Source organism: Carettochelys insculpta, chromosome 2 (assembly GCF_033958435.1).
Source record: "Carettochelys insculpta isolate YL-2023 chromosome 2, ASM3395843v1, whole genome shotgun sequence".
NCBI lineage: Eukaryota > Metazoa > Chordata > Testudines > Carettochelyidae > Carettochelys > Carettochelys insculpta.
In genome coordinates, this window is record NC_134138.1 from 112,894,533 (window position 1) to 112,920,761 (window position 26,229).

Consider the following 26,229-nt stretch of genomic DNA (forward strand, 5'->3'; position numbering starts at 1 on the left):
AGTTCCTTGTGTACGTTATTCCTTTTAGCAAAGTCAAATTGCTTAATCAAGCTTGCTCTACTTTTCTGTTCAGCTATAAGCAGTGTAATTGCCAAAGCCATAAGTCAGACACTGGGAAACTATTTTTCAGTTGGGGGCCACAGTCAGTCCAGTGAGAAGCAAAAAGCCCCCACCTCATTGACTTGGCTCAGGGTCTGCCGTGCTTGCACTCCAGCTCTAGGATGTTGGGACCGGTGCAGAGGCTTGCCACAGGCTGGATCCAAGTAAGCTGGGGGCTGGCCTGCAGTTCCCCATCTCTGCTATAAGTTACCAGCTTTTCCTAAGCAAGTGTTTTTATTCTTAAGGAAAAGGCTTTGCAAAGAAAACATTAAAAACAGGGAACTGACCTGCATTCTAATTTAATGTGGATAAATGCATGTTGGAAAAAATAACCCCAACTATACATACAGCATGATGGGGGTTAACGTAGCTACAACTAATCAGGAAAGAGATCTTGAAGTCAGCTTGGTTGGCTCTCTGAAAACATCCACACAGTGGGCAGTGGCATTCAAAAAGGCTAATAGGATGTTAGGAATCATTAAAAAAGGGACAGAAAGTAAGATGGACAACATCTTATTGCCCTTATATAAAACCATGGTATGCCCACATCTTGAATACTGTATACAGATATGGTCACCTCATCTCAAAAAAGATATATTGGCATTAGAAAAAGGCAGCTAAAATGATTAGGAGGTTGGAACGGTTCCTGTATGAAGAGAGTTTAAAGAGATTAGGACTTTCCATCTTAGAAAAGAGGAGACTAAAGGGAATATGATAGAGGTATATAAAATCATGAATGATGTGGAGACAGAGAACAAGGAAAAATTATTTCCTTGTTCCTATAATATCAGAACTAGAGGATACCAAATGAAATTAATGGGCAACAGGTTTAAAACAAACAAAAGGAATTTCTACAACACACAGTCAACCTGCGAAACTCCTTGCCAGAGGAGGCTGTGAAGACTAGGACTATAACAGGGTTTAAAAAAGAGCTAGATTCATGGAGGTTAGGTCCATTAATGGCTATTAGCCAGGATGGGTAAGGAACGGTGTCCCCAGCCTCTGTTTCTCAGAAGCTGGAGGTGGATGGCAGGTGAGCAATCACTTGATGGTTACCTGTTCAATCCACTCCCTCTGGGGCACATGGCATTGGCCACTGTTGACAGACAGGACACTGGGCTGGATGGACCTTTTGTCTGACTCAGTATGGCCATTTTTATGTTCTTAATATCTTAATAAAGAGGTCATATTTCAGAATGGACTGTGTCAGTTAAGCAACCTTTGGACTCCATCAGTGGTTACAATTGTAACTGCCTTTGCTTGGAACAAGTTTACCCATGAATCATGAGTATCTAGATTGGGTGTTTTTGATCTGTCTGCATGTAACGGGTAATCAGAAAATATAAAGTCCCTTCTCCTTTTCAAGTTTCACAAACTGATTTCTTTCATATCTGGCAGAGCTGATATTTACATACGTCTCCCTAAAGACTTTCTGGAGAACCCAGATAACATTAAAAAGCTTACGCTGTTTCAAAAAGTGAAGCCCATGACATTTCCCAGGGCTTAACATTAGTTAAGTCTCCTCCCGGATGTTTCCATTCCACAATAATACAAAGCACAGGTATTTTTTTAATAAAATGATTTCTTGTAATACTTACAATGCAACAAAGTTTAATTCAGTAGAGTTTGTGCAGCATATTGCAGGATATTGCCATATATGTCACACTGACACTATTCATCTGACCAACTAAATTCTACAGTCTTCAGTTTTTCAAAAGCTATTCAGGTTTTTTGATTATTTCAATGGAAAACAAATTTTCCAAATCCCAAAAATGTATCTGAGAGCAGACATTACCTGTAGATATTTCCAGTTTGACAAGACATTCTTCATCAAAACTGTTTTGAACAAAATTCTTGACCAGCTCTAAGAAAAACATATAAAAATATACAGTAGATTTTTTTTTTTTGTACATAAAAGCTGACATGACGTTTTTAGGTGCATTATTTCAGGCTTTATAGTGGCAGGAAGAAATCATTCTTTTTTGTCTTGTTCTTTGAGCCTGTAGGAACAAGAGATGTTAGGCAAGTGTGTGCATCTATAGGAGGGATTGATGCCTGGTCTACAGTAGTTTCCCATTCATCCCATCAATGCAGCAGTAACAGACAAGATTCCTTTGTGGCACATTTCTGTTCAACTAAAATGTTACTCTACTGTAAGGATGGGAATGTGAGGTTATGGATGAGGGAGCTCTTAGGTCTGTTAGGCTGTGTCTACACAGGAGCCCACCTTCAAAAGAGCAAACTTGAAATTCAGAAATCGATATACTGTCTTTTGCAAGAACACGACCACACAGCAAAAGCGGATCGCAGTTCCGACCCACTCTTTCGAAGACCCCGTCCCATTATTTCGAAAGAGAGCGTCCACACATGTATGAGCGCTCTTTCGAAAGAAGGAGGGCGGAGATGCTGCGGATGGGGTCGCATGGCCGCCAAACCCTTAAAGGGCCCCCCTTTACCTCCCCAGCCCTGCACTAGCCGAGGCCTGCTGAGCTGCCAGGAGCAATGCAGGACCTCAGAGCAGCAGCACATGGCGGACGACATCCTGCTCCTCGCACTGGATGCAGACATAGTGGGAACTGTTGCCCATGTTGTCTGCACTGTCACCGCAGCCGCTCCCCTCCTCCCTGGGAGATGGAACAGCCTCCCTGAGGACACGGAGCATGCCCAGCTTGCACCCCGCCCCCTTGCACCACACCGCCTGTGGAGCCAACCCTAGCAGCACAGACTGGTGGGAGCGACTGGTTCTGGGGCAATGGGATGATGTCACCTCACTCCGGAACTTTCGTACGAGCTGGGACACCTTCCAGGAACTGTCACCGGCTGGCACCTGCACTGAGGCATCAGGACGCCACCATGTGGCCTGCACTCCCCCTCGAGAAGTGAGTCACCATTGTGGTGTAGAAACTGGCCACCTCAGACTCGTACCACTCAGTGGGTCACCAGTTTGGGGTGGGCAAGGCCAATGTTGGAGCAGCGCTCATGGAGTGGGCCTGGGGCACACTCCCACCACGGGAAGGGGGCTCATGGACACAGGGACCCCTTGGGGATTGCTGGCCGGGGGGGGCAGGGAGGGGGGTCAGCTGGGAACACCCTGCCACACCCTCACGAGAGTGCATGGCCTCCCTCCCTGCAGGTTGTCCGTGCCCTGAACGCCATGCTCCTGCCCTGGGTCGTCTGCATCAGGGATCTGGACTCCATCATTGAGGGTTTCCCCTCATTGGGGTTCCTGAACTGCTTTGGTGCCCTGGACGGGACGCACATCCCCATCTGCGCCCCACCACACAGCACTGGCCGCTATATCAACTGGAAGGGCTACCACTCGGTGGTCCTCCAGGCCCTGGTAGACCATAAAGGCCGGTTCATGGACACCTACGTGGGCTGGTTGGGGTGAACCCATGACACCAGGGTCTTCCGCAATTCTGGCCTGTGCCGGCGTATGGAGGCCGGCACCTTCATCCCCCAGCAGGAAATGCCAGCTGGGGACACCACCATGCCACTATGCATAGTTGCAGACGTGGCATACCCCCTACTGCCATGGCTGATGCGGCCCTATACTGGCCACCTTGACCCCAGCAGGAAGGCCTTCAACGCCCACCTCAACCAGGCCCAGCACATGGTCGAGCGGGCCTTTGGGCACCTCAAGGGGCAGTGGTGGTGCCTTCTTGCCCACCTCGAGGTAGGGATGCGCAATGTCCCACAAGTGGTGGGCGCCTGTTGTGTCCTCCATGACATTGTGGAGGCCAAGGGGGATGCCGACATCCAGGAGTGGGCAGCTGAGGTCACCATGGGGTTTGAACAGCCGGTTGCTGTTGCCAGCCGCCAGGTGAACCACAATGGTGTCTGGATCCGGGAGGCTCTTTGTGCAAGTCTTGCCCAGGGCTGCACTGAGCACCTTGATGCCCACCCCTCCCCCACACCCCGTACATACACCACCACCGTGCCGTGCCTCCCCGTGATGGGACCACGGGACACAGGTAGTGGTGCACAGTATAAACCTTTATCAATAATAAACTGTAAAAAACTGTGGTGTAAAAGTTCAACAACTATGTACAATGTGTGTTTGGGGGGTGGTATGTTGCGGGGTGGGGGGTCTGAACTCAGGGGGGCGGGGAGGGGGCTACAACTGGGAGAGGGGGCCTAAATTCGGAAGGGGTGGGGAGGTGGCCAGACTTGGGGGGGTCACTTGGGCAAGGGGGTTGTGGGCTGAGAGCCACGCCGGCCCCGTCTTACCCCCGGAAGTGGGTACCACGGTGGGGCTGGGATGCAGCGGGGAGCACCGGAAGGTACAGGCATGGTGGGACGGCGGGGGAGCATCTGTGTGAGGTGGGGTGGAGGACTCTGTGGGGGGCGTGGGGTGGGCAGGGGACCCTGGGTGGGACCTTTCTGGAGGGGGCCCTGCAGGGGACTCAGGGGATTGGGCAACTGAGGGGGAGGTGCGGAGGGCCAGGAGCCGGGCCACATTGCTCACGTGCTCCTGCAAAGTCCCATGGATGGTGTCCAGGTGGGACATGAGCCTGTCCCAGGCCTCCCTCCGCCACGCCAGGTCAGACTCCTCCAGCTGGAGCCGGCACTCCATAAGCTCCACCTGGCGGAGGTTGGCGGGATCATCCACCAGGTGCTGCTGTGACCTCTGGCTGTGCACCCAGTGTAACGCTGCTGCTGAGGGTGCCCGGCCCCTGTCTGATGCCTCTGTGGGGCTCTTGGGGACCACCGATGCCGATGGACTGTGTGGGCCCTCACTTGCTGCACCTGCAAGGGGTGATGGATAGTATGTCAGTCTCCAAGCAGGACCTCATCCCCATTCCCCCTGGGGCCCTGCCTCCCCTAGTCCTCCCAGGGCTTGGCCATGGTGTGTGGCTGTGGGCCTGTGCCCAGGCCACTGTTAGGGGTGCTATCCCTGCCCTGCCTGCAGGGGTACTGGCCCCGCTGTGCACTTACTGGGGAGGACCTCGAGGATCTCTGGGGATGCCCGGCTCCCTGTGGCCTGGCTGGATGACTGCAAGGGGATGTCGATGATGAGGTCGCCCTGCTCGCTGGACCAGTCCTGGGTAGTGTCTGCCCACTGGCTTGGGCTGGCTGGTCCTGGCTCCTGCAGCTCCTCTGGCTCGGGCTGGTCTGTCGAGCTGTCCAGGACCGCTTTTGGTGGGGAGCTGTCCCGGGGCCCCAGGATGCTGCAGAGTTCCCGATACTAGGGGCAGGTGGAGGGTCCTGCCCCTGAGCGCCTGGCCTCGTCCTGGACCCAGGCATAGACCTGCCAGAGCTCTTTAACTTTGCTCTGGACTTGCTCCGGGTGGCCTTGGCTGGTCAGTCCCCGGGCAAGGTGTGCGAAGGCAGTGGCATTCCTCTGCTTTACGCCCATCTCCTGGAGGACCTCCTGTTCCCTCCAGAGGCCCAGGAGGTCTCTCAGTTCATGGTCCATTCAGGAGGGGGCCCTTTTCTTTTTTTCGGGGACAGACCCCTGGGAGCCTTGTGGGGGCTCTCAGGGGGGACCCTGGGGCTCGGGGGACTGCTGGGTGCTGGCCATGGGCCTGTCACTGTTGTCGGGTGCGGCTGAAAGGGCGTGCTGCCTGGAGCTCGTGCTTTCACAGTTGGTCTGCTCTCAGCTTCCTGCCACGGGGTTTCTGGGTCCATGGGGCTTTAAGAGCGGCTGGATGCGCGGGTCATAGAGCTCTGCTTGGTGGGGCAGGGTGTCTCTGCACTCGGACTGGGCACAGTCGTGGAGGACTTCTCTTTTGAAAGAGCGGGCCGTGGCGCGTCTTCATGTGCCTTCTTTCGATGTTGTTTTTCAATGGGTGGCGCTTTTCCCATTTGGGATTGGGGTCCAGCTTTCGATGTCTGGGCTGCGTTCCTTCGATTTCACATCGAGAGAGTGCATGGTATGTGTAGACGCTCCCCTCACTCTTTCGAAAGAGGGCCAGTCTTTTCGAAATACTGTGCACGTGTAGACACGCCCTTAAAGATTCAGCAGGTCCTTTCAAATAAATTATAAGTGTTTTCTCTTTTCTTAGGTTCTTTCTTCTAAAGAAAAGTCTGTGTTATACCATTTGATGTGTCAATACACCCCTTCAGAGATGAGAAAACAAGTTGTAAACATGTAGGTTTGGTAGTAGGTGAACATTAGTTCCTGTTTTTAACCCATTTCTGGCATGGTTATGTAAATGGCTTGTGACCTAAAACAAAACCAAAGCCTCTAACAATATAGAGTTTTGCTGAGCAAGCAGTTTATTCTTCAGCACCGTATCCTCAGACAAGTGCTTCTCACCTCTACTTTCCCATGAAATACAACTAATTAAAGCTGAGTACAGAACAGTCATTGGGTTCTGGACTTAAGGTAGGGGTGGGCATAATTTGCCTGTGGCCAATGGGAGCCGCAAGCAGTTGTATCTGTGGATTAGCAGCTAAATAAAGCACTGATGGTCCTCCAGGAGGTAACGCTGGTGAACCAAATCTGTTTTATTGTCCACCCCAACTTAAGGGAAATTACTCGTTAAATTCATTAGGGCAGCAGTGCTGTCTTTTACTGTACATTTGTAAAGTGCCCAACAAAATGTTACCATACTACTTGGGGCTTCTAGGTACTCACATACAACAAATAATAAGGGAGTAATGTTAAAGGGTGCACTAAACCTCTCCTCTAGTGTGTGTGGTTGGGTTGGTGTTGTTTTTTTTTTTTTAAATCTTACTGCTCTTGCATACAGTCCCTGAAGAAACTATTCACTTTTTGCTGCCCCCACAAAGCTGCAGATCTTTTCCTTGAATTAGGACCCACAGCAGTTTTAGAGAAGGAGTGGAATTTATCAAAGGATTGTTTGGCATGGTTCCTCCCTCTTTGTATTTAAGTAATTGAAGTTTGTTTCATATAATCTTTGTTTGACTCAATCCAGTGAAATAAAAGGACTGTGGATTCTGTTACATAGATATGATTTCAACAGTAGATTTGTAATGTACAGTCAAAACTTAATGTGTTCACTAAAAGCAGTCATAAAGTATGAGCCATCAAAGTTGGAAAGATATGTAGATGGGGGGATGGAGTGAAACAGGTATAATTTTCATAGCAGATGTTTATATCAAAAGTTAATTTAAAATATTTATTGTACTATTTCCTTTCACCCAAATCTATTTAAATAATATGCCTTCGAGTACTAAGGTTTTGTTGAAAGTTATTTAATATTAATGTTTTTTTCTTTGGGGAGCCGTGTTTTTATCAGGATACTTTTCTATATCTGCTTTAGTAGCATCTGTACTGTGAGTTTTGATGTCTTACATTCTGGCTTCTTTGTTCAGTGCTTTCCTATTTTAATAAAAGTTTCTAGGATTATACTTAATTGGTTTGTCACTCAACAAGAATCACAGCTTTATGTAAGTGTGCAAGAAACTAGGTAACAGATAGATTTTTGTCCCTATGTTGACTATGAAAAATACATTATTCATGGTATTGTTTTTAAATACTGAAGTAAATTTTTGCAGCACAATAGGAAAATTGCTTCTGAAATGGAATAAATTGCTTGGCAGTTCAAAGGCTGCTTTTTGAAATCAAGTCTACTAAACATGATGCTTGTATTCATTATCTTCGCTATGCCGTAAAGCTGGATATTTAAAAATATGACGTTAGATAGATACTGATTTTTTTGTCAGAGAAGATATTTACATGTAGTGTGATGGTATAGTACTTCTTAATAAGCAAGTAATTATGATTAGGACATCACTTTCTTCTGCAAGTATTACCACATTCACAAAAGCAGCTTTGAGTTCTAGCTGTGCGTGTACATGTATTTCTTATACTGCCAGGATTGTGCTCTCACCTGCAGTTCTCTTCAGTTAATTCTTTCATAGTAAATTTTCTCAGTGAAGGAAAAATAGAAGAAGAAAATATACAACAGTATGGTCGGAAGTATTTTGTTTCTGGAAAAATAATTAAGAATTCCTGTGAAATCATACACATAATATTTTAGTATTTATCATGACTGAGATTAAGCTGGGTACGTCATTTCTTACATGAGCTGATCCTGTTTGAAAATGGCTGCCTACCAGACAGGTTATTATTGTATGCAGTATTATTGTAGCCTCTCCAGTCCCAGGATATTAGTGAGACAAGTTGGGTGAGGTAATATCTTTTATGTTGGGATGACTTCTGCTAGTGAGAGAAAGCTCTTCGGGTGTGGTAAAGGTATTCCAAATACAAGGTGGAACAGGTTGTTTAGCAAAAGCTGTTAAGGCATATTTCAAGGGACCATTCAAGGTCAAATGGCCTGTTGACACTCTCCAGGGAAAGGCAGCTGGAGGGATTGCTGATGGGTTGTAGATTGTAATCCATGTTGAGCCCCTCTCGTTCAGCACTCTTGGGACCTGACCAGTGCTGAATGAGAGCTTGCTGGACCACAGGAGGCAAATATTGTCTAACAGCATTATGAATGCTTCAACTGCTTTCTGGGCTTTTAGAAGACAGTTAGGGGTAAATTACAGCTGAATAATAGCACAGAACTCTGAGAGCCAGGACTGGTGGCTGTAAACAAACTTCATGGGACTACAGGAAACTTGGCCACGCCCATAATAAGTGGTCCTCTGGCTAACTAAAATCATGCCAGATTACAGATGTTGCCAGATGAGAGAAAGCCAGGGTAGAGAGGTTCAATCAATATAAGCCATAAATCCAGTGTGTCTGTTCATTTAATGATTTTTAGTGTCTTGTACAGTAATGAATTTAAGCTCTCAGGCTCATCTTTTGATAATTATGAAGGTTTTCTTTTGAGGATGAGGACTGACAAGTCCAATAATGGAGTGTTCATGTTGTGGAAAATGTTCACCCGGAGATGAAGAGTTTCTGAGTAACATATTTCAAGTCAGTCTTTTGCTATTCCCCCCCGCCTTTTTTTTAACCTACCGGTTTTGGTTTTATTTTCAAATTGGTACGCTATAGCTGTAAATGAATATATACGTAATCTGGAATAATTACTCAGGTCACTTCCATAGTCACTCTTTTGACCATAAGAATGGCCTTGCTGGGTCAGACCAATGGTCCATCCAGCTGTATATCCTGTTATCTGACAGTGGCCAGTGCTAGATGCTTCAGAGGGCAATTTTTGAGTGATAATCTTCTGTTATCCAGTCCCATCTTCTGGCAGTTAGATATTTAGGGACAGCTAAGAGCATGGGATTGCATTCTTGACCATATTGACTAATAACCGTTGGTGGACCATGAATTTATCTAATTCTTTTATGAATCCAGGTATAGTTTTGACTTTGACATTTTTGGGCAGTTTAGTGCACATTGTGTGAAGAAAACTAAAAAGCACATATGTAGCAGTCAGGTAGCACTTTAAAGACTAACACAATAATTTAGGTGATGAGCTTTTGGGGGACAGACCCTCTTCTTCAGGTCCAGGGTTCTGATGAAAGTAAACACAGAATCCCAGATCTGAAGAAGTGTGTCTGTCCCCCGAAACCTCATTACCTAATAATTTATTGTGTTAGTTTTTAAAGTGCAACATGACTGCTTTTTTTTTCTTTGTCAAGATACAGATTAACACGGCTACATCTCTGTGACTGTTGTGTGAAGAATTCCTTTTGTTTATTTTAAACTTCCCTATTAACTGTATCATTCCTGTATTATATTGAGAGGTACTGTACTCACCTTCTGTGCACCATTTGTGATTTTTATCACCCTGTGTCATATCTCCCCCATTTCTATTTTCTCTGTCTTTTTTTTAATGTCTCCTCATACAGAAACTGTTCCATGGACTCAATCATTTTTGTTGTTTCTCTTTAGTATTTCCAATTATAATATAAGTTTTGTTTGAAATGGGGCAGCCAGAACTTCATTCTGTATTCAAGAGGTGGGTATACTATGGATTTACATGTAACTTTTTTGACTGCTGCTGCATGTTGAGTAGATGTTTTCAGAAAAGTATTCACAATGACATCAAGATCCCTTTCTTTGGTAATGATATATTTGAACCTCCTTAATCCAAGTGCCTGTGACCTGGAAACACCTGTGGTTCAGGGCCCCTCATGGATCACTGGAGTGCCATAATGATAATAAAGGCAGAGTAAGCTGAAAACAGTGCAATGAAACAAAAAGTAAATATACTTATACATTCATCACTCGTTTAACGAGTACTCGACTTATGAGTACTCACTAAAACGAGGGACATACATACATAACTTTGTTCACTAAAAGAGTGAACTTTCTCACTTATACAAGCCAGCCGCGGGGTCCCTGGCTTGGGAGCAGGGAGACCTGTAGCCTCAGCTGGCTCTGCTCCAGCCACAGGGTCGCTGGCTGGGGTGCGCGGAGATCCGCAGCCTCATCCTGCCCGATCCCAATGCCCCTGGCCCGCAACATCCCATGTACCCCCTCAGCCCCATCCACTCCCAACACCCACCCAGGCCCCATCCCAACCCCCCCAGCCCACCGCACCTCCCACAGGTACCATTGCTGAAGCCTCAGGAACCAGGTGCCACCTCTTCCACTGGAGCCACCCTCTGGTTTTAACCCTCCCTCCTGCTCATGGCCTCACACTGCCCCCAGCCTTTAACCCTTTGCACCCACACCCATCCCAGGCTCACTTACTTTTCAAAAGCAGCTGCATTCTGCCACTTCTTCTCCCAATTAGGAGCACTAGGAACCAATCAGAGATGTCAACGTGTATTTAATGGTAATTTAGTGTCCCTCTTGTGAGTTTTCACCTACAAGCAGAAAGTTGGGAACCAACTGTGCTCGTATAGTGAAGGATGAGTGTATATACTGTACTGTCTAATTCAAATTTAACTGGTAAATATGAGAAATGGCAGAGCACTGTACTGTACAATTAGTTGTTTTCTGCTTAATTACCTATATATGATTTTAAAAAACAGTTTAAATATAGTGCATTAAGGATTTATCGTATGACAGAGTACTGTACACGTATACAATAATGGTTTATACATACAAAAGTTTTAGTAGTAGCATTTGTTTAGCTTTCATTATGGCGAATACTAATGGTCCAGAAAATTACATAATCTGCCACAGTTTACTTCCCAAAATTGCTGGATTAAAGAGGTTCAAAGGTAAGCAAATTTTGACTACATCATTTTGTATATATAGTTGAGATTGTTTTCCAGTGTACTTTAGTTTGCATTTATCAACGTTAAATTTCATTTGCCCATTTTGTTGGTGAATCACTTTGCTGTGGGATCTTTCTATCTTTTCAGTCGGCTTTGGATTTATCTATATTAAGTAATGTAATATTGTCTGAAGACTTTACCCGACTCACTGATTTATGCCTTTTCTAGGTCGGGGTGCACAAGGTGGGGGATGCAACATTTTATATGGGGGTTCCGTGCAATTGCCCCCCACCCTCAGCTTCCATTGCGTCATCTAGGGATTACCGCCCCCTGCTGCTGGACCAGTTGGAGAGGGGGCGGGCGCATCTGTGGTGCTTGCCCTGCTGGCAAGCTGAGGCACCTGGGGGTGTGTCCCAGCGCTCAGGCTCCCCCTGTGGCACCACAGCCCTCCAGGCCTTGCAACAGTTCCACTCTCCCTAAGGAGGAGATGCCACTTGCCCAGCACCTGAGCCCCCAGGCCAGTGCGTGCTCATGCATGCCCAGCTGAGCAGCTTGCCCGCCCTGTGCCAGGCAGAGGGAGAGGGGACACAAAGGTCCTGAAACAAGTGGCAAGGGCAGCTGGTAACTTCCTGGCTTAATGAGGTACCCTCTTGGGGGTCCTTCCCCCAAGCACCCCTCCCACTTCAGTGCACCCCTGGAGCCTCCCAGCACCCCCTTTCCAAGTGTCCCACTGCCTTTCAGAGCATCCTGCCCCCACATCTCTTCCTGTGGTCCTCTCACGGGTTCGGTGGTGGGGGGGTGTTGGTCCCAGCTAATTGCAGGGCCAAAAAGGGGGGCTGCACCTAAAAAAGAGTGCTCATCCCTGTTCTAGATCATTTCTAAATATGTTGAACAGCCCAAATACTTGGGAGATAATGCGGTGTACCACTTCCATTGTGAAAACTGGTAATTTATTTCTAATCTTTGTTTCATATCTTTTAACTGGCTATGAATCCATGAGGGGACTTTTTCTCTTAGTTTTGGTCCGTTTACTTTGCTTAAGAGCTGGTGATGTGGAACAGTGATGGGCAGCCTATGCTAGTGAGTGGGTTGCATGAGCCATCTCTCCTTCATCTCAGTGGACCCTAAGATTGGTGTAACCGAGATGAACTCCTTGGATTGGTGTTGAACCTTGTCAAAGGATTTCTGAAAGCCCAAGAACACTGCATCAACTGGAATCCCCTTGTTCAGATGCTTTTTAATCCCTCAAACAATTTTAATAGATGGGTGAGTCATGACTGCCCTTCATAAAAGTCATGTCGTATTTTCTCCAACATATTGTGTTCATCTGTGTGTCTGATCATTCTGTTCTTTTCTATAATTTCAACTAGTTTACTTAGAAATGATGTTAGGCTTACCATCCTGTAATTCCTAAGATCATTTCTGCTCCTTATTTTTTATTGGGTTTACGTTAACTATCTTCCATTCATTTGGTACAGAGATTAATTGAAGTGATTGACCCATCTTAACTTATTATCTTGTGAACACCTTCTCTCTCTTTTTTGTTTGAAGACCACTTCATTCTCCATAGATCACAAAACAAGTCTGTTCTCTCTCTAGCAATTGCTTTCATGGTAAAGTAATACTAAGAAAATATTACATACTTTTTGCTGATTCCAGAATGGCTGGAAACTGTGTTACAGTTCTGTTTCCCCAGTCAGATTTTCATGTAGTGCCTATCACCGGATACTTCATTTACCACTGTTGATTCCCAGATCATAGTTTCTCATCTTCCTTCTTTCTTGCTCTCTTTATATACTATATACCAAAACTTGCTGACTTTTTGATTGTGTTTCGCCCAATATTAACCCTGCTAATTATGCAGAAAACTGTGAGGCTATAATATTATTAACAATATATTTTTCCATCAATTTTTTTCACTAACTTTTTAATTTTTCCTTGGAAATTTCAAAATAAAAAAATTAAAACAGAGGACCCTATATATCTCTTGTACCAAAGTTCTTCAGTAGCATATCTTTACTCTAGGTTGAGTAAGACTTGTGTTGCGATTTAGCATCAGAGTATGAAGAAATCATAATCTAAACTCTTAAAAGTGAGCTGGGAAACTTGAAATTATTCTTATGAAGGGTTTAAATTTGTGTGTTGTGTTTGTTTTCTTTCTTCTATATTAACATTTCTGGGAGCTGAGAAAGAACCTGAAAACAATTAGGCTGCGTCTACACTAGCAAGTACATCCGAAATTAGGATCGGAAGACCAAGCTCTTTCGAAAGAACCCGCGGAGCATACACACACACCCCGCGCCCTTTCGAAAGTAACTTCGAAAGAACTCCTGCGTTCTTTCGAAGTTGGTGCTCCGTTCCCGGGATGGGAAGAGCTCCCTCCTTCAAAAGATAATTTCTAAAGAGAGCAAGTGTAGACGCTCTGTGGCCCGCTCATTCGAAAGAGGGAGTCCCCCATGGTGGTGATCAGCTGGCAGGCGGCAGCACCGCTCACAGCACAGACAGAGCTCTATGGTTCCAATGTCCGGCCGCGCTTAAGAGGACAGAGGCTCCCAGAAACCCTCAGGCAGGAAGCTGAGAGCATGCAGCCAGCAGTGAGGCCACGCTGCTCTCCAGCTTGCCAGCCACTGCAACGGCCAGCCAGTCCCCCACACCACCCAGACCCATGGCCAGCCACCTGGATGCCCTCCCATCCCAGGGGCCCTCCAAAGACAGCAGGGAGTCATCCCAGGAGGTGGGCCAGGCCCTGAAGTGTCAAGCCCCCTCCTGGACAGAGGCCGAGATCCAGGACCTCCTCTCCCTCTGGGAAGATGAGGAGGTCCTCCAACAAATGGGGGTCCATCGCCGCAATGCGGTCACCTTCCAGCGGCTGGCAAAGGGGCTGCTCAGCCGCGGTCACCCCACCCGCACACTGGACCAGGTCTGGTCGAAAGTGAAAGAACTGCAGCAGGGGTATTGCAGGGCCTGGGATGCAGCCAGGCAGTCGGGGGCAGCCCCCACAAGCTGCCCCTACTACAAAGAGCTCCACCACCTCCTGGGGTCGAAGGAGGCCGGACCCCCCCACCATCTTCCTCAACACATCCGTCGGTGACACTGAGCCATAGATGGTGAGTGAGGGCAAGGAGCACCCGGGATCGTCAGCCAGCACCAGGCAACCATGGACAGCACGGCAACTCGACCCCACCAGCGATGACGAGGGCTCAAGCGAGGGGGCCCTTGTCATTGACTTCCCATCCGGGCTGTCCAGCCGGGCCCCATCTGACCATGTCTTGCCTGCCTGCCTTCCCGGAGGGACCCCTAGGTAGGTGGCATGCACACCAGCCTCCCTAGTGCCCAGGGAGGGAGTGTCAGGTCCCACCTGGGGTGGCCACAGGCATCCCACATGGCCACCAGTCCAGGTGCGTGTGGACCCTGGACAGCTATGCTCCCTGGGCTCTCAGGGGGATGATGCACGGCACTCGGCACCACATAGATGGGACAGCACCAGGGGCTGCCCAGACTTGGAGGGAGCGGGGAACAGCGTTGTGGGGGGGGCATGTTCCCGGTACCCCTGTGGGGCACCCAGGGACATGTACCTGGGGGGATGGTTGGCAGAACACGGGGACCTGCACCTGAGACTAATGGTCCATTCCCCCCTCCCTTTTTGTCTCCACAGCTCCTGCAGCCAGTGGCTGGACCAGCCCCACCAAGGAGGGGGAGCGGCCCACGTCCCGAGGAGGGACGATGCGGGGTCACTGCCGGGCCATCCGCTGGCGCCACCAGGGAGGCGATGAGGAGGCGGGGGACATTGCCCATACCGCAGCTCTGTGGGACCTTACTGGCGTGCTGCGGGAGTGGCTTGCCATGGAGCGGCAGGCCTGGGACCAGGCTGCAGCGAACATGGATGCCCTGACCCAGGCCGTGGTGGGCCACCTAGACCCAGCTGCCCCCCCATCACAAGCCTCTCCCGCACCCGCCCCCCCTTGCCCCCATCCCTCGCCCCCACCCCCATCACCCAGCCACTCCCCCACCTCCCCGGTCAGCCTCCCCACCCCTGACATCTCCTCCCCGCCCCACCCCCTGCAGCGAACCCCCCACCACGAGCCCAACCTCTTTGCCCTTGTCCCAACCCACCTGCCCCCATCTGCCCTGATGCAGTTGGCCCATATGTTGATGGCCAGGGCTGTCCAGGGTGAGGCCATTCCCCCTGCCCCTCACACCTCCCATGCCGACCCCAGGGAGCCCGCAGGGGCCCCTCCCCAGCAGCACCCCTACCTCCCTGTGCCACCTGCCCCAGCCCAGCCACAATGGACCACCCAGAGCCAGGGGGGCAGGAAGGGGGAGATATGGGTGAGGTGGGGGTGAATAGGGCCTTTCACCCTTACCTTCAGCCCTCCCAGGGCCCAGAGGGTGACCACCTGGGGCTGCAACGCCCTTGTATATAGTTTCCCCCAGCCCCCTTTTTTGTGATACCCCTCCCTGTACATAGGCAGCAAAGCAGTAGTAGCTGTTAAGTAAAGTGTTTGTTTTATGGTTCCATCTGGGTCCCCTGTGCATGTGTGGGGGTGGTGGGGTGTGTGTGCGTGGGGGTGGGTGGTTACTTCAGTCCCTGCTCAAGGCCGCTGTACCCACACACTGTCCCGCTGGGTCTGGTGGCATGGGTCAGCATGGGGCTGCTCATACCCGCACCCTGCCTCAACGGCCCACCTGTGCACGAATGGCTCATGTTTTGCTTCCATGAGGTTGTGCAGGGCACAGCAGGCCCCAACCACTGCCAGAACACTGAGGAGGCCCAGCTCCAGCCTTGTGAGGAGGCATCTGAAGTGCCCTTTCAAGTGGCCAAATACCCGCTCCACCATGTTGCGGGCCCAGTTCAGCCACTCATCAATATGTCCTGGCTGGGCTGTGTGTGTCCTGTGTATGGCCTCATGAACCAGGCCTGCAAGGGGTAGGCCGTGTCTGCCACAATGCAGGGTGGCGTTGTGGTGTCCCCAATGGGGAGCTCCCGCTGGGGGATGAAGGTCTCCTCGGCCATGCGGCGGCCCAGCCCCAAGTTCCAGAACACCCTGGCATCATGGGCACGGCCGGACCAGCCCACACAGATGTCCTGGAACTGACCGTTGGCATTGACAAGTGGCTGCAGGACCACAGAGTGGTAGCCCTTACAGTTTATGAAAACCCTGCTGCTGTGCTCTGGGGCCCAGATGGTGATGTGCTTGCTGTCCAGGGCCCCGAAGCAGTTTGGGAGGCCCAACTCCTCGAAGCCCCGAATGGCATCGTCCAGGTCCCTGACACACACCAGCTGCCACAGGAGGACCCTGTTGATGGCCCGGATGACCTGCAGGGACCAGGACGAGGATGCAATCATGAGCATGGGGTGGGGAGTAGTGTGCCTGACGATCCCTGTCCCCTGCAGGTCAGGCCTCCCTGGGGCCCCTGTCCCCATCCCTGTCCTGTCCCTGGTGGGGCTACCCGTGGTCCTCGATGGTGCCCCGTGCTGGAGTGCCCCCCATCCCCTGGCCCCTGCATGCACATGACTTACCTCATTGAGGTTGGCCACCCTGAACTGATGGCCGACAGATCGGTGACTGTCCAGAGTGGCCAGTTTCCAGAGGGCAATGGCCACCTTTTTCTGGAGCGGGAGCACTGGCCTCATGCAGGTGTCCTGGTGCTGGAGGGCTGGGGCGAGCCAGTGGCACAGCTCTAGGAATGCACCCTTGGTCATGCGAAAGTTCTGTAGCCACCGGTCATCACCCCAGTCCTCCAGCACCAGCCAGTCACACCAGTCGCTGCTTGTGGGGAAGCTCCACAGGCAGCGGATGCCCCAGGGGATCAGCTGGGGGTGTCACACCCTCAGGATGACTTCCAGGAGGGTGGCTAGCAGGCTGGCTGCCTGTAGCCACTGCAGCGCAGTGGCCAGGACCACAGCCAGTGTGCTGGCCATGGCCTCAATGGGGATGGGGGGCTTCTCGGGTTCCATGGGGGCCTGGGGTGCCGCCTCTGATCTCCTTGGTGCACGAGCCTGGGGACAGGTGGCTGGCCCTCTGTGTGCAGGCTGATGTATGGGATGGGGGGGCCCTTTAAGGGGATGGCAGGCCGCAGTCCTTGAAGGGTTCATCCGCCATGCGACCCTGCCCGCAGGACTTCCTGTGCCTGTACTTTAGAAAGAGCGCCCTGCATAGTGTGGGCGCTCATTTTTTGAAATTGCACTCTGGGACTTTCAAAAGAGCGGATCGCACCTTCAGTCTATGCGTAGACTCTCCCTATCGAAAGAACGGCTTTTGATGTTCTGTTTCGAAAGCCGTCCTTTCGAAAGGGTGCTGTAGTGCAGACGTGGCCTTAGTGAAATGAGAGCATAAGAACAGAAGAGACTGAGTAAGCTAGTGCAAGGGATTCTGAAGTAGTGTTGGTATTTTCAAGTCAGAATCTGTACTGTGACAGCCCCTTTCCAAAGCTTTGACAAGACAAAGGGATTGAAAAGCAGCGGGGTCTGGGCTCAAAGTTACCCTTTTGTGAGTTAGTTCTCAGCTAACTCTGCTGGATTCTAATAGAGAACAGTGCATCTGGGCATGACTGTAGTTCTGTGCGTGGGTGTCCTCGGCTTGTGTAAGGTCCCTTTGGACCCATTGACAGCTAATGTTCACTCCATCAAGTCTATAGAGCAAGATTCATCTGAAAAATATCACCCATAGCAGGCTTCCCCTCATCTCTTCTGAGCAGGGAGAGTAATCAGTAGCACAAAGAATCTTAACCTTGTTGTTTAACACCTTTTGATTTCATGTTGGAAAAAGGAAACTTTTGTTCAAGTTTTAACATATTACTTCAATTAACATGTTAAAGCTTAAAAGAAAATCCTCAGACATCCTGGATCTTGTCCAGCATAGCCAGCTTGTGTATGTGTCTCCAAAAGTCTTTTAGGCTTTCTTTGCTTCATAAAAAAGCAAGAAAAAAGATAGAGACCTGGAACTATGTAATTGCTATGGACTCTACTACGGGGTGGCCAACCAGTTAGGGATGAAGAGCCCCATATATCTATAGGTAGATAGATAAATATATAATACATGTCTCAATGCCCTCCCCCAGCCCTGACTCTCTAACCCAAACCACCACTTCTCTCCAGAGTCAGGCACCCTAGCTTCCCACAGCTCTAACTCAGTGCCCTCCCTCTCTCCCCAGATCCAAGCACCCCGAGTACCCCCCTGCTGAAACTCAATGTCTGCGACTCAAGAGCCACTGCCACCATGCGCTTCTCCCACCAAGCACTAGGGCACGTGCGCAGAGCAGAAGACATTACTTCCAGCATCTGGCTCTGGGGAGAAGCTGCGTTTAATGGCTCAAAGAGCCTCATGCAGCTTGAGAGCTGTGGGTTGGCTACTCCTGCTCTACTATGTGCTATGTGAAAAAAGGGATCAGAGGGGAAGATGGTATGTCTGCATATTACAGTTAGGGTGTCACTGAAGCATTTTTTTAGACATTTTCTCTTCTATCATAGCTTAATAAATATGAAATCCTGTGATTCTATGTTACTTTTTACTGCATATTAGGCATATGTTTTCTGTGCTCTCTGTCAAGTTCATTTATTTGACTGGGATAAAAAACCAACAGTAGCTTGTTAAAGTATGGAAATACTGTTACATTTCCCTCTCTACATTTTAATCTTAGTTCTGTACTCCCCTAATACTAGAAATATTCATTGTCAGGGACAGGTTGATGATGGATAAATGTTGATAGAAACTGGTTTACAGTTCTTGTAGAAATCCTGTTAGTGTATATTTGTCTCTGCTTAATCTTAATTGTATTAGAAAAAATATGCAGGTATTTCACGACTAGATAACTCAAAAACTAAACTTAAGTAGTTTTGACTCTCCAGATTCAATATTTAATCACAGTGGTGAATAGTTACATATACTTACTGCATGATTAGAATTATTTTTAACTCCTATGTACAGTAGCTCAGGGCTATTCAATATTATGAGTTAACTTTTTCAGTGCAATCAGTGTACAATGGCAGGCAGCATGCTTTACAAATGTAGTTTTATTTCATAAAGCAGTTAACAATAATTTGTCTTTTATTTTGTAAGCACTCCATTCTGTTTCTGTTGGCAGTTGCGTCATGGAACCTGATACTTTGAAACTACAGTGTCTTTTGATTCTGTACTGTGTACTCCAATATACATGCTGAAGGCTGACACTCTGTGGCAAAGAATTACTTGTGTGTGTGTGTGTGTGTGTGTGCGTGTGCAAATAATTACCTAATTATTTGCGTAGAATAATTCATATAGGCTACTTTGTAAAGGGAGAGATTAGATTAATCCAAAAAGATTGAGGGTGTCCCATGAAACAACAGAATTTGGGATTTGTTAGCTGCATTGTTTTCCTTCATATTTTCACACTAATGAAAAGGCAACTGAAAGAGGAGCAAAATCTTTCAAAGCATAAAATCTCCTTGCTAGAAAAATCAATGTTCAGCCTTAATATAACTTTTTTGTTTTTTGTGGCATTCATCCCCTTTTAGAAAAGGACCATAATCCGCCTAAAGTACTTGTGTTTGATGGCATTGGGGTGTCTATTGTGATTCATTGGCAATATAAAAAATACTTTTCTATGTAGCCTTTCCAGACTTAAAATATGTGTATTTACTACAGGTAATGTTACTGAATTGATATGGGATATAGAAATTATGAGCTAGAGTCAAATGTAGTAGCAATGGGAGTATAAATTGCATGTTAATAAAATGTTCCTAACTTGTATTTGAGAGAACAGAGAAGGGTAAATCAGGAAAGCACCAAATAAAATTGTAAGGGAGTGAAATGAGGAGGGAGGGAGTACCTTATCTGTTGCTTTTCATTGAAATGTAACCGAATGCTGCTATTTGCATCTCCTCTGAATATTGCCTCCTAAATTGATGCTGTTGACTGATTGTTGAACATTAAGTAAAATTTACAAATGTGTTACACTGTATAATTTAAGTATGAAGTTGGATGTCTGAAGTATGACAGTTTTTCTTTATGTAGTTCTGCCTATATACTGTATACAGTGTTTAGCAAAGTCTGTATAAGACATTCTGCCTACAGTGGTTTGCTGATCACTAAAAGGTCTTTGTTAAAGAAGATAATGTAACTCAAACCAAAATAAGGCAAAAATTATGATTTGTGAGAGTGTTGAACACAGATGTGTCATGTGCTAAGATTGAAATACTTTTTATTATAGATCTCCCAATACAGTGAAATCTGAAACTTGTCCCTTGGATCTAAGATCAATTGTCAGAATTTTATTGAAAGTCAATACACCCCTATTGTATCATCTACCTTTATTTAATGCCTTTATTTAACTTCAACAGATATCAAGTGGAAGATGAGTCCTCACATTTAGATGAAATGCCACTAATGATGTCAGAAGAAGGCTTTGAAAATGATGAAAGTGATTACCATACTTTACCAAGAGCCAGAATTTCTCAAAGAAGGAGAGGCTTAGAATGGTTTATCTGTGGTGGATGGAAATTCCTTTGTGCCAGGTTTGTTGCGTGCTATGACTTGTGTAAAAGAAGAAGTTAAATGTTTTGTATGAATGTCTAATTTATAATATGATATCGTTTCTGTGTGAGTGTGTGTATGCACAGAGTTGATGTGGTGTTGGCATTCATGTCATAAATCACATTTAATATGCACCTTTGATTACTTCACCTGTTTTATGTCAATCCATTACTGCTACCGTGGAACTTTAATATAACATTTCAAACAACTACTGCTGTGCAACTTCCTTCTTTCTTAAATCAGGCTGCCAGAAAAATATAGTCTTTCTACTTAAATAGATTAACACCCACACTTCCACTTTTTAGGGGGCTCAGAATGGGCAGTATTCAGTGCTAGTCCTCATCTCCAATTAAAACTACTAGAAAGATGGTAATATTTTCACTGATGTCTCAGAGACTGTTAATATTAATTTACTATCAGTGAGTAATACGTAGATTTGACTGATGTTGATGAAAAGGAAAAATAAATTCATGGATCATCAGTTAACATTTCAAATAGAAGGTACATGTTACTCAAGTCCCTGCAGTAAATAAGGTAAAATTAGTGCTTGTTAATTTGTTGTTGTTTATGAATCTCTGGTGCTGAATTCTCTTGTTTGACTTTGGTGGATTCCCATCAGCAAATTACAGGATTATAGTCGTTCAGTACTGTGTAACTTTATATTTGTAGTAAAATCCCTTTCCCCCCGTGTGCAGTTTGCTGTGTGAGGCAGATTCTCGAGGCTGTGTAGAGCTCTGGTAACTGCATGAAGGCTCTGTATGGGTAAAGGGTTTACTAGCATATAACAGTTTGCAGAACTGCAGCCGTAAACTGTAATTTCTGATGATAATTTTGAACGACACTAAATAATTTCTACTCACATTATCAAGTTGCATAACAGTTTACATCCTCACCCTTTATTTTAGCTGCCTATAGACTTAAGTGACATTCATGTTTTGGGTGGAAAATTTCCAGGCTTTGTCTCCATTCAGATGCATTTTTGAAAGGTTGAGCTAAAATAGTTAAACCATTTTTGTGAGGGCTATTGTATATTAGAATAGGAAAAATATATTATGCAGTCTCTTCTGTAATTTTGTTTTTTTCTGTCGTCTTGAACACAGTGCTAGAAGAATTTTGATCATATTGAGTGAGAACTTCCGTAACAGTGCCCATAGAATATTTTCACTTTGTCTGTAAAACAAAACAAAGCTTTCAATAACCCCACCACCTTCCCACCCCTCATAAAAAAGTAATGTTGCAGTGGAGGGGGAAAGCAGGCCCTAGTGGGAGGCAACAGCAGTCTGGGTAGTGGACAGCCTTGGACCTGGGTGCAGAGAGAAGGCTGGATAACTAGACTGGGAAAAATAGCCTATTGCTGGCAAGGGCACCAGCGCTGGCTGTGATAAGTGTATAGCCAGTGTCTGGCAAACAGGTTGTGTTGACTGGTTCAAACAAGATTGTTAAAAGAACTGAACTCTGGCTGTGTGATTTGTAGGTCAGCTCATGATCATTTCCAGAAGAGTATCCTTGGCATTAGTCCTAAGGAGACCTTACTTCATAACATACACTGTGCTGCTGTTTGGAGTTAGTTGTTTTTTTCCTTTCATGACATTTTGAAAGAAATTTTGCCTAGAATATTTGTATTTCTTATTTTTGGCAGCCTTAACAATGCAGTCGTTTTTCACTTCATTGTAATCTTTGAATATGGGAAGTCACCGGGCTTGTCTACTCTAGCCCCCTTCCTCCTTCGAAAGGAGCATGTAAATGAGCCTGAGCAGTGAATAGCAATGAGGTGCTGTGTTGCCTATGCAGCACCTCGTTAGCTTAATTCTCGCCGCCCTTATTCCCAAAATGTTTTGGGAGTATGGGCACTTCCAAGTCGCGCACATACGTCAAAGTGCCCACAGCTACACGGCTTGCTGGTGCTTTGAAGTCAGCAACTTCCAAGTTCGCACAGTGAGAATTAAGCTGATGATGTCCTGCATATGCAGCGCAGCACCTCATTGCTATTCACTGATGGGCTCGCTTACATGTCCCCTTCGAAGGAGGCTGGTAAGGTAGATAAGTCCACTGAGTGTTAGCACCTGTAATTCCTAGGGTTTAAGAGTTACCTACAAACAAAAGCCTTTGGGTAAGTGGTATACTGGCACATTACTAGGTACCTATGGACTGCTGTGCCACCAAAGTTGCAGAGTCCCATTTGGCGGGGTCAGCTTTATTATTGTTTTGATTTGGCTAATGTGAACTGTAATTTTAAGAATAAGGTGAGGTGAAGATCAAAGTACTAGAGATTATTTGCTTGTGTCCAGAGATTGGCAGTTATAACTGTAAACCAATGAGGCTGTCTCTTATGTAAAATGGGGCCCAAATTTCATCTGGGTACTCTAGTGAGAGCAGCTAACATAAGGGTTAAAATCACATGGGTCACTGCCAATTTGTGAGATCTAGCAATTTGGTAAAATTGTCACACATAAGTGTGAGGTGAGTATGGGGAATTCCAACATCAGAAGATGGCCTAAAGGATTTTTTTAAAAAGGTCTCAATATTTGGTCTGCACCTGATTGTTTTTGAACTCTTGGGATTTACAGTTCCGGGTTTCTTCAAATTACAAACATTTTTATATGCAAAAAACTTTGATTATGATTGTCCTACCTGAAAATTGCTTAACTGGTTTTGTTCAAACTTTCAAAAATACCACTATAGCAGAGAACAAATATGGAAAGTTTTATGAAGTTAAATGCATATTGAATAAATTCTTGTGATTTAGAAATCCTTAGACAACCGTTAACTACAGTATACATCTTGCTCAGAGCTCTGACCATAATAAAACTCTACTTTTTTTTAAGGAAATTTACTTGTGGTGAAGATGATTTTTTTTCCTTTCTCACTTGCAACACAATTCATGATTTAAATGAGGTGTTATTCCTGTTGACGATAATGTAACCAATACAATTTTTGCATTGTACAAGTTGCTTATTTCTTGTTTTTACAATGCCATTAAAAAGAAAACAGTGATAGAGCAGCTGTTTTGTGAATGTAATCATTTTCTCTTTAACTTACAAAGTCTTCAAGCTTGTGAAATTATAATGCACATAAATCAATACTCTAGAGTTCTTTGGGCTGGATTGATTTCTTTCTCATGAGATTTACATTCCACTTGTTATCAAAAAACACTTTGTCCCTATGAAAATGGTGCCATTGAATGGCATTTCCATATGAAGTGAAGGGGATATCAAATGCTCGGATTAATTTGGGCTCTAAGATGGCCTGTATACTTTCAATTAATCTGCAACACATTTGTTATGCAGAAGCATGGGAAAATGCTGATCTTTTAAGAATGACATGACGACTATGTTGCTTTTGGCCTGATTACTGAAGCTACCTGTAGAGTACAATAATTACAGTATGTTTTCTTTGGAGAAGTAGTTTCTGCTACTTAAAACCTAATAAGAAATTACCAAACCCTTGCAAACTGTGCAGAAACTTTTATGTTATCTTTCCATTTTGATAAAATGCTGTTTTAAAAAAGCAACTGACAGTTAAGCTTGCATTATTAAAGTGAGGAAAAGAAACTTGTTGCATTAAGGATATAGAATTGTGTTCTAGCTTTGATTTAGAAAAACGCATTTACTATGTGAAATAGTAGAGAGCCTTTTTGACAGTTGTTGCTATTTTTAAATATAGCATTTATTGTGTGCTGTGGATATTATTTTTTCCATACAAAAGAGTATCGTTTTATGAATTAGGTTTAAAAAAATAACATAAATAATGGACATACCTAAAGGAAACTCCTGTCTCACCCTATTTGCTTATCATTGCTTTTGTATTGACGCTACTGGATTGATACTCTTGTCTTTCATTTTTTTTTATGTTTGCCTACTTTTGTTACTAAAATTAGTATCCAGATTGTAAAATGCCCACCTAAACCTTAAAGAAAAGGTTACCTGTGTCTTTATAATTAACATATAGCATGTAACATCTTTTGTTATTTAAAATTGTGTTTAATGTTTGATCACTCCTGCAGGATGAAGTCTTTTAGTTGTTTTTCACTCCTAGGAGTATTTAGTATGTAGATTTTTACAGAGATCAGATAAACAAAAATACCAGTATCATGGACATATACCACCAGTTTTTAAGCAGAGATCATTATTGTAAGCAATTGGGAATTTTGCATAAGAATAAATGGCAAGATGTCTGCCGTTTGTAAATTACCAAATATTGGTAGATGACTTGCAATAGTCATTTAACTGATGAGTCCTTGAGATCTACTGCACAGAATATCTGATGACACAAGATGTTAATTTTAGCACTTATTAAAGACAAATTTTTGAATGGTTGAATACTGTCAGGTTTTGACAGACTATACATTTTTTCAAAGAACTGATGGACTTTGACATGTATATAGGTCTGAGTTAAGTTACTCTTCAACTACTCAGGTCTCATGATAACAAGATGGAAATCTTAAAGTCTACACATGAACTGAGAGGGATTCCTGCTGTGGTTATAAATTGCATGGGGACAGACTGTCCCAAAGTAGTAAAACTCATTTGTTTCAGAAACATTCAAAATGAAATTGGCAAAATCCATATTTATTTCCATCAGCTGAGACTTCTTTGCATCTGAAGGCTTAAAGCATGCTTATCTCTGTGCCAATCAATATGTGCTTGCAGAGGTATCTCAGTTGTTTCCCAGTCACAAATTTAATTTCTGGGTCTGTTCTTTTCACTGTTTACCAAGACGATGGTCATTATAGCAAGCACTGTTCTTTCTCCTTTTATACAATTCCAAAAAAATAGTTTGAGAGTTTTCTGCTGCTCAAATGCTCTAAAGTAGAGGTGCACAAAAGAAATTTCACAATTGCCGCAAGTAATTGCCCAAGCCAGGCACTGCCCTCCCCTCATTTCCCCTGGAGCAAGGTGCCCCGAGAATTCTCACCAGAGCCAAATGAGATGAGTCTGGAGATGCTGTGCTGTGCCATTGAGGCTGCAGGGGCCCATGGCTCGGTGCTGTCTCCACCACTGCCACCATCCACTTGTACCACTGACGGGGCTCATGGGCAGAGTGGGCAGAATGTGCTCCATGTGTCCAGCTTCTCTTCGCCACAACACAATGTCCAGTTCACCACATGTAGTGAATGGACAGCCTATTGGGCACTTCCACTCTATAGCAAGAAAGGGCATAATTCAGTGACTTCATAGACTGAAGCAGATATTGAACTTAGCATCTGAAGAAATTTGTACATATGGAAATTAGGTTGAACATGAGATTAGGTACAGCAGTTTTTACAGACTAACTTCAAGAGCTGATCCTCACAATACAAACTTCTGAGAGCCAGTTGAAAAACAGAAATTTCATCTATTAGTTCTAGTAGCTTATCTGGTGATTTTTCTGTGCACAAAATTACTGTGTGCCTTAAAGTGTTCTCTTGAAAGGTAACAAAACAAGTTTCATGTCCTGTTGCATTGGCATTGATCACCCAAGATGAAGGATGATCTTTCTAAATTTTTTTATGGGTCCTTTAGTGGCTGATGAATCTGATCCTTTAGCTCAAAGCTCATTGGCTGACCAGGGTAATTAGTGTTAGAAATCAGGGTGG

General features: G+C 45.7%; 1 protein-coding gene across 7 annotated transcripts in view; it reads left to right on the plus strand.

Annotated features, from left to right (window-relative positions):
* Nucleotides 1-26,229, plus strand: part of ATP9B (ATPase phospholipid transporting 9B (putative)) — a 332,144-nt gene that overhangs the window by 15,498 nt on the left and 290,417 nt on the right. For all 7 annotated transcript variants that reach the window (XM_074987543.1, XM_074987544.1, XM_074987549.1 and 4 more), the window contains exon 2: nt 20,462-20,635. In XM_074987543.1, the coding sequence (XP_074843644.1) occupies nt 20,462-20,635 (174 nt within the window). The remainder of the gene's footprint in view (nt 1-20,461; nt 20,636-26,229) is intronic.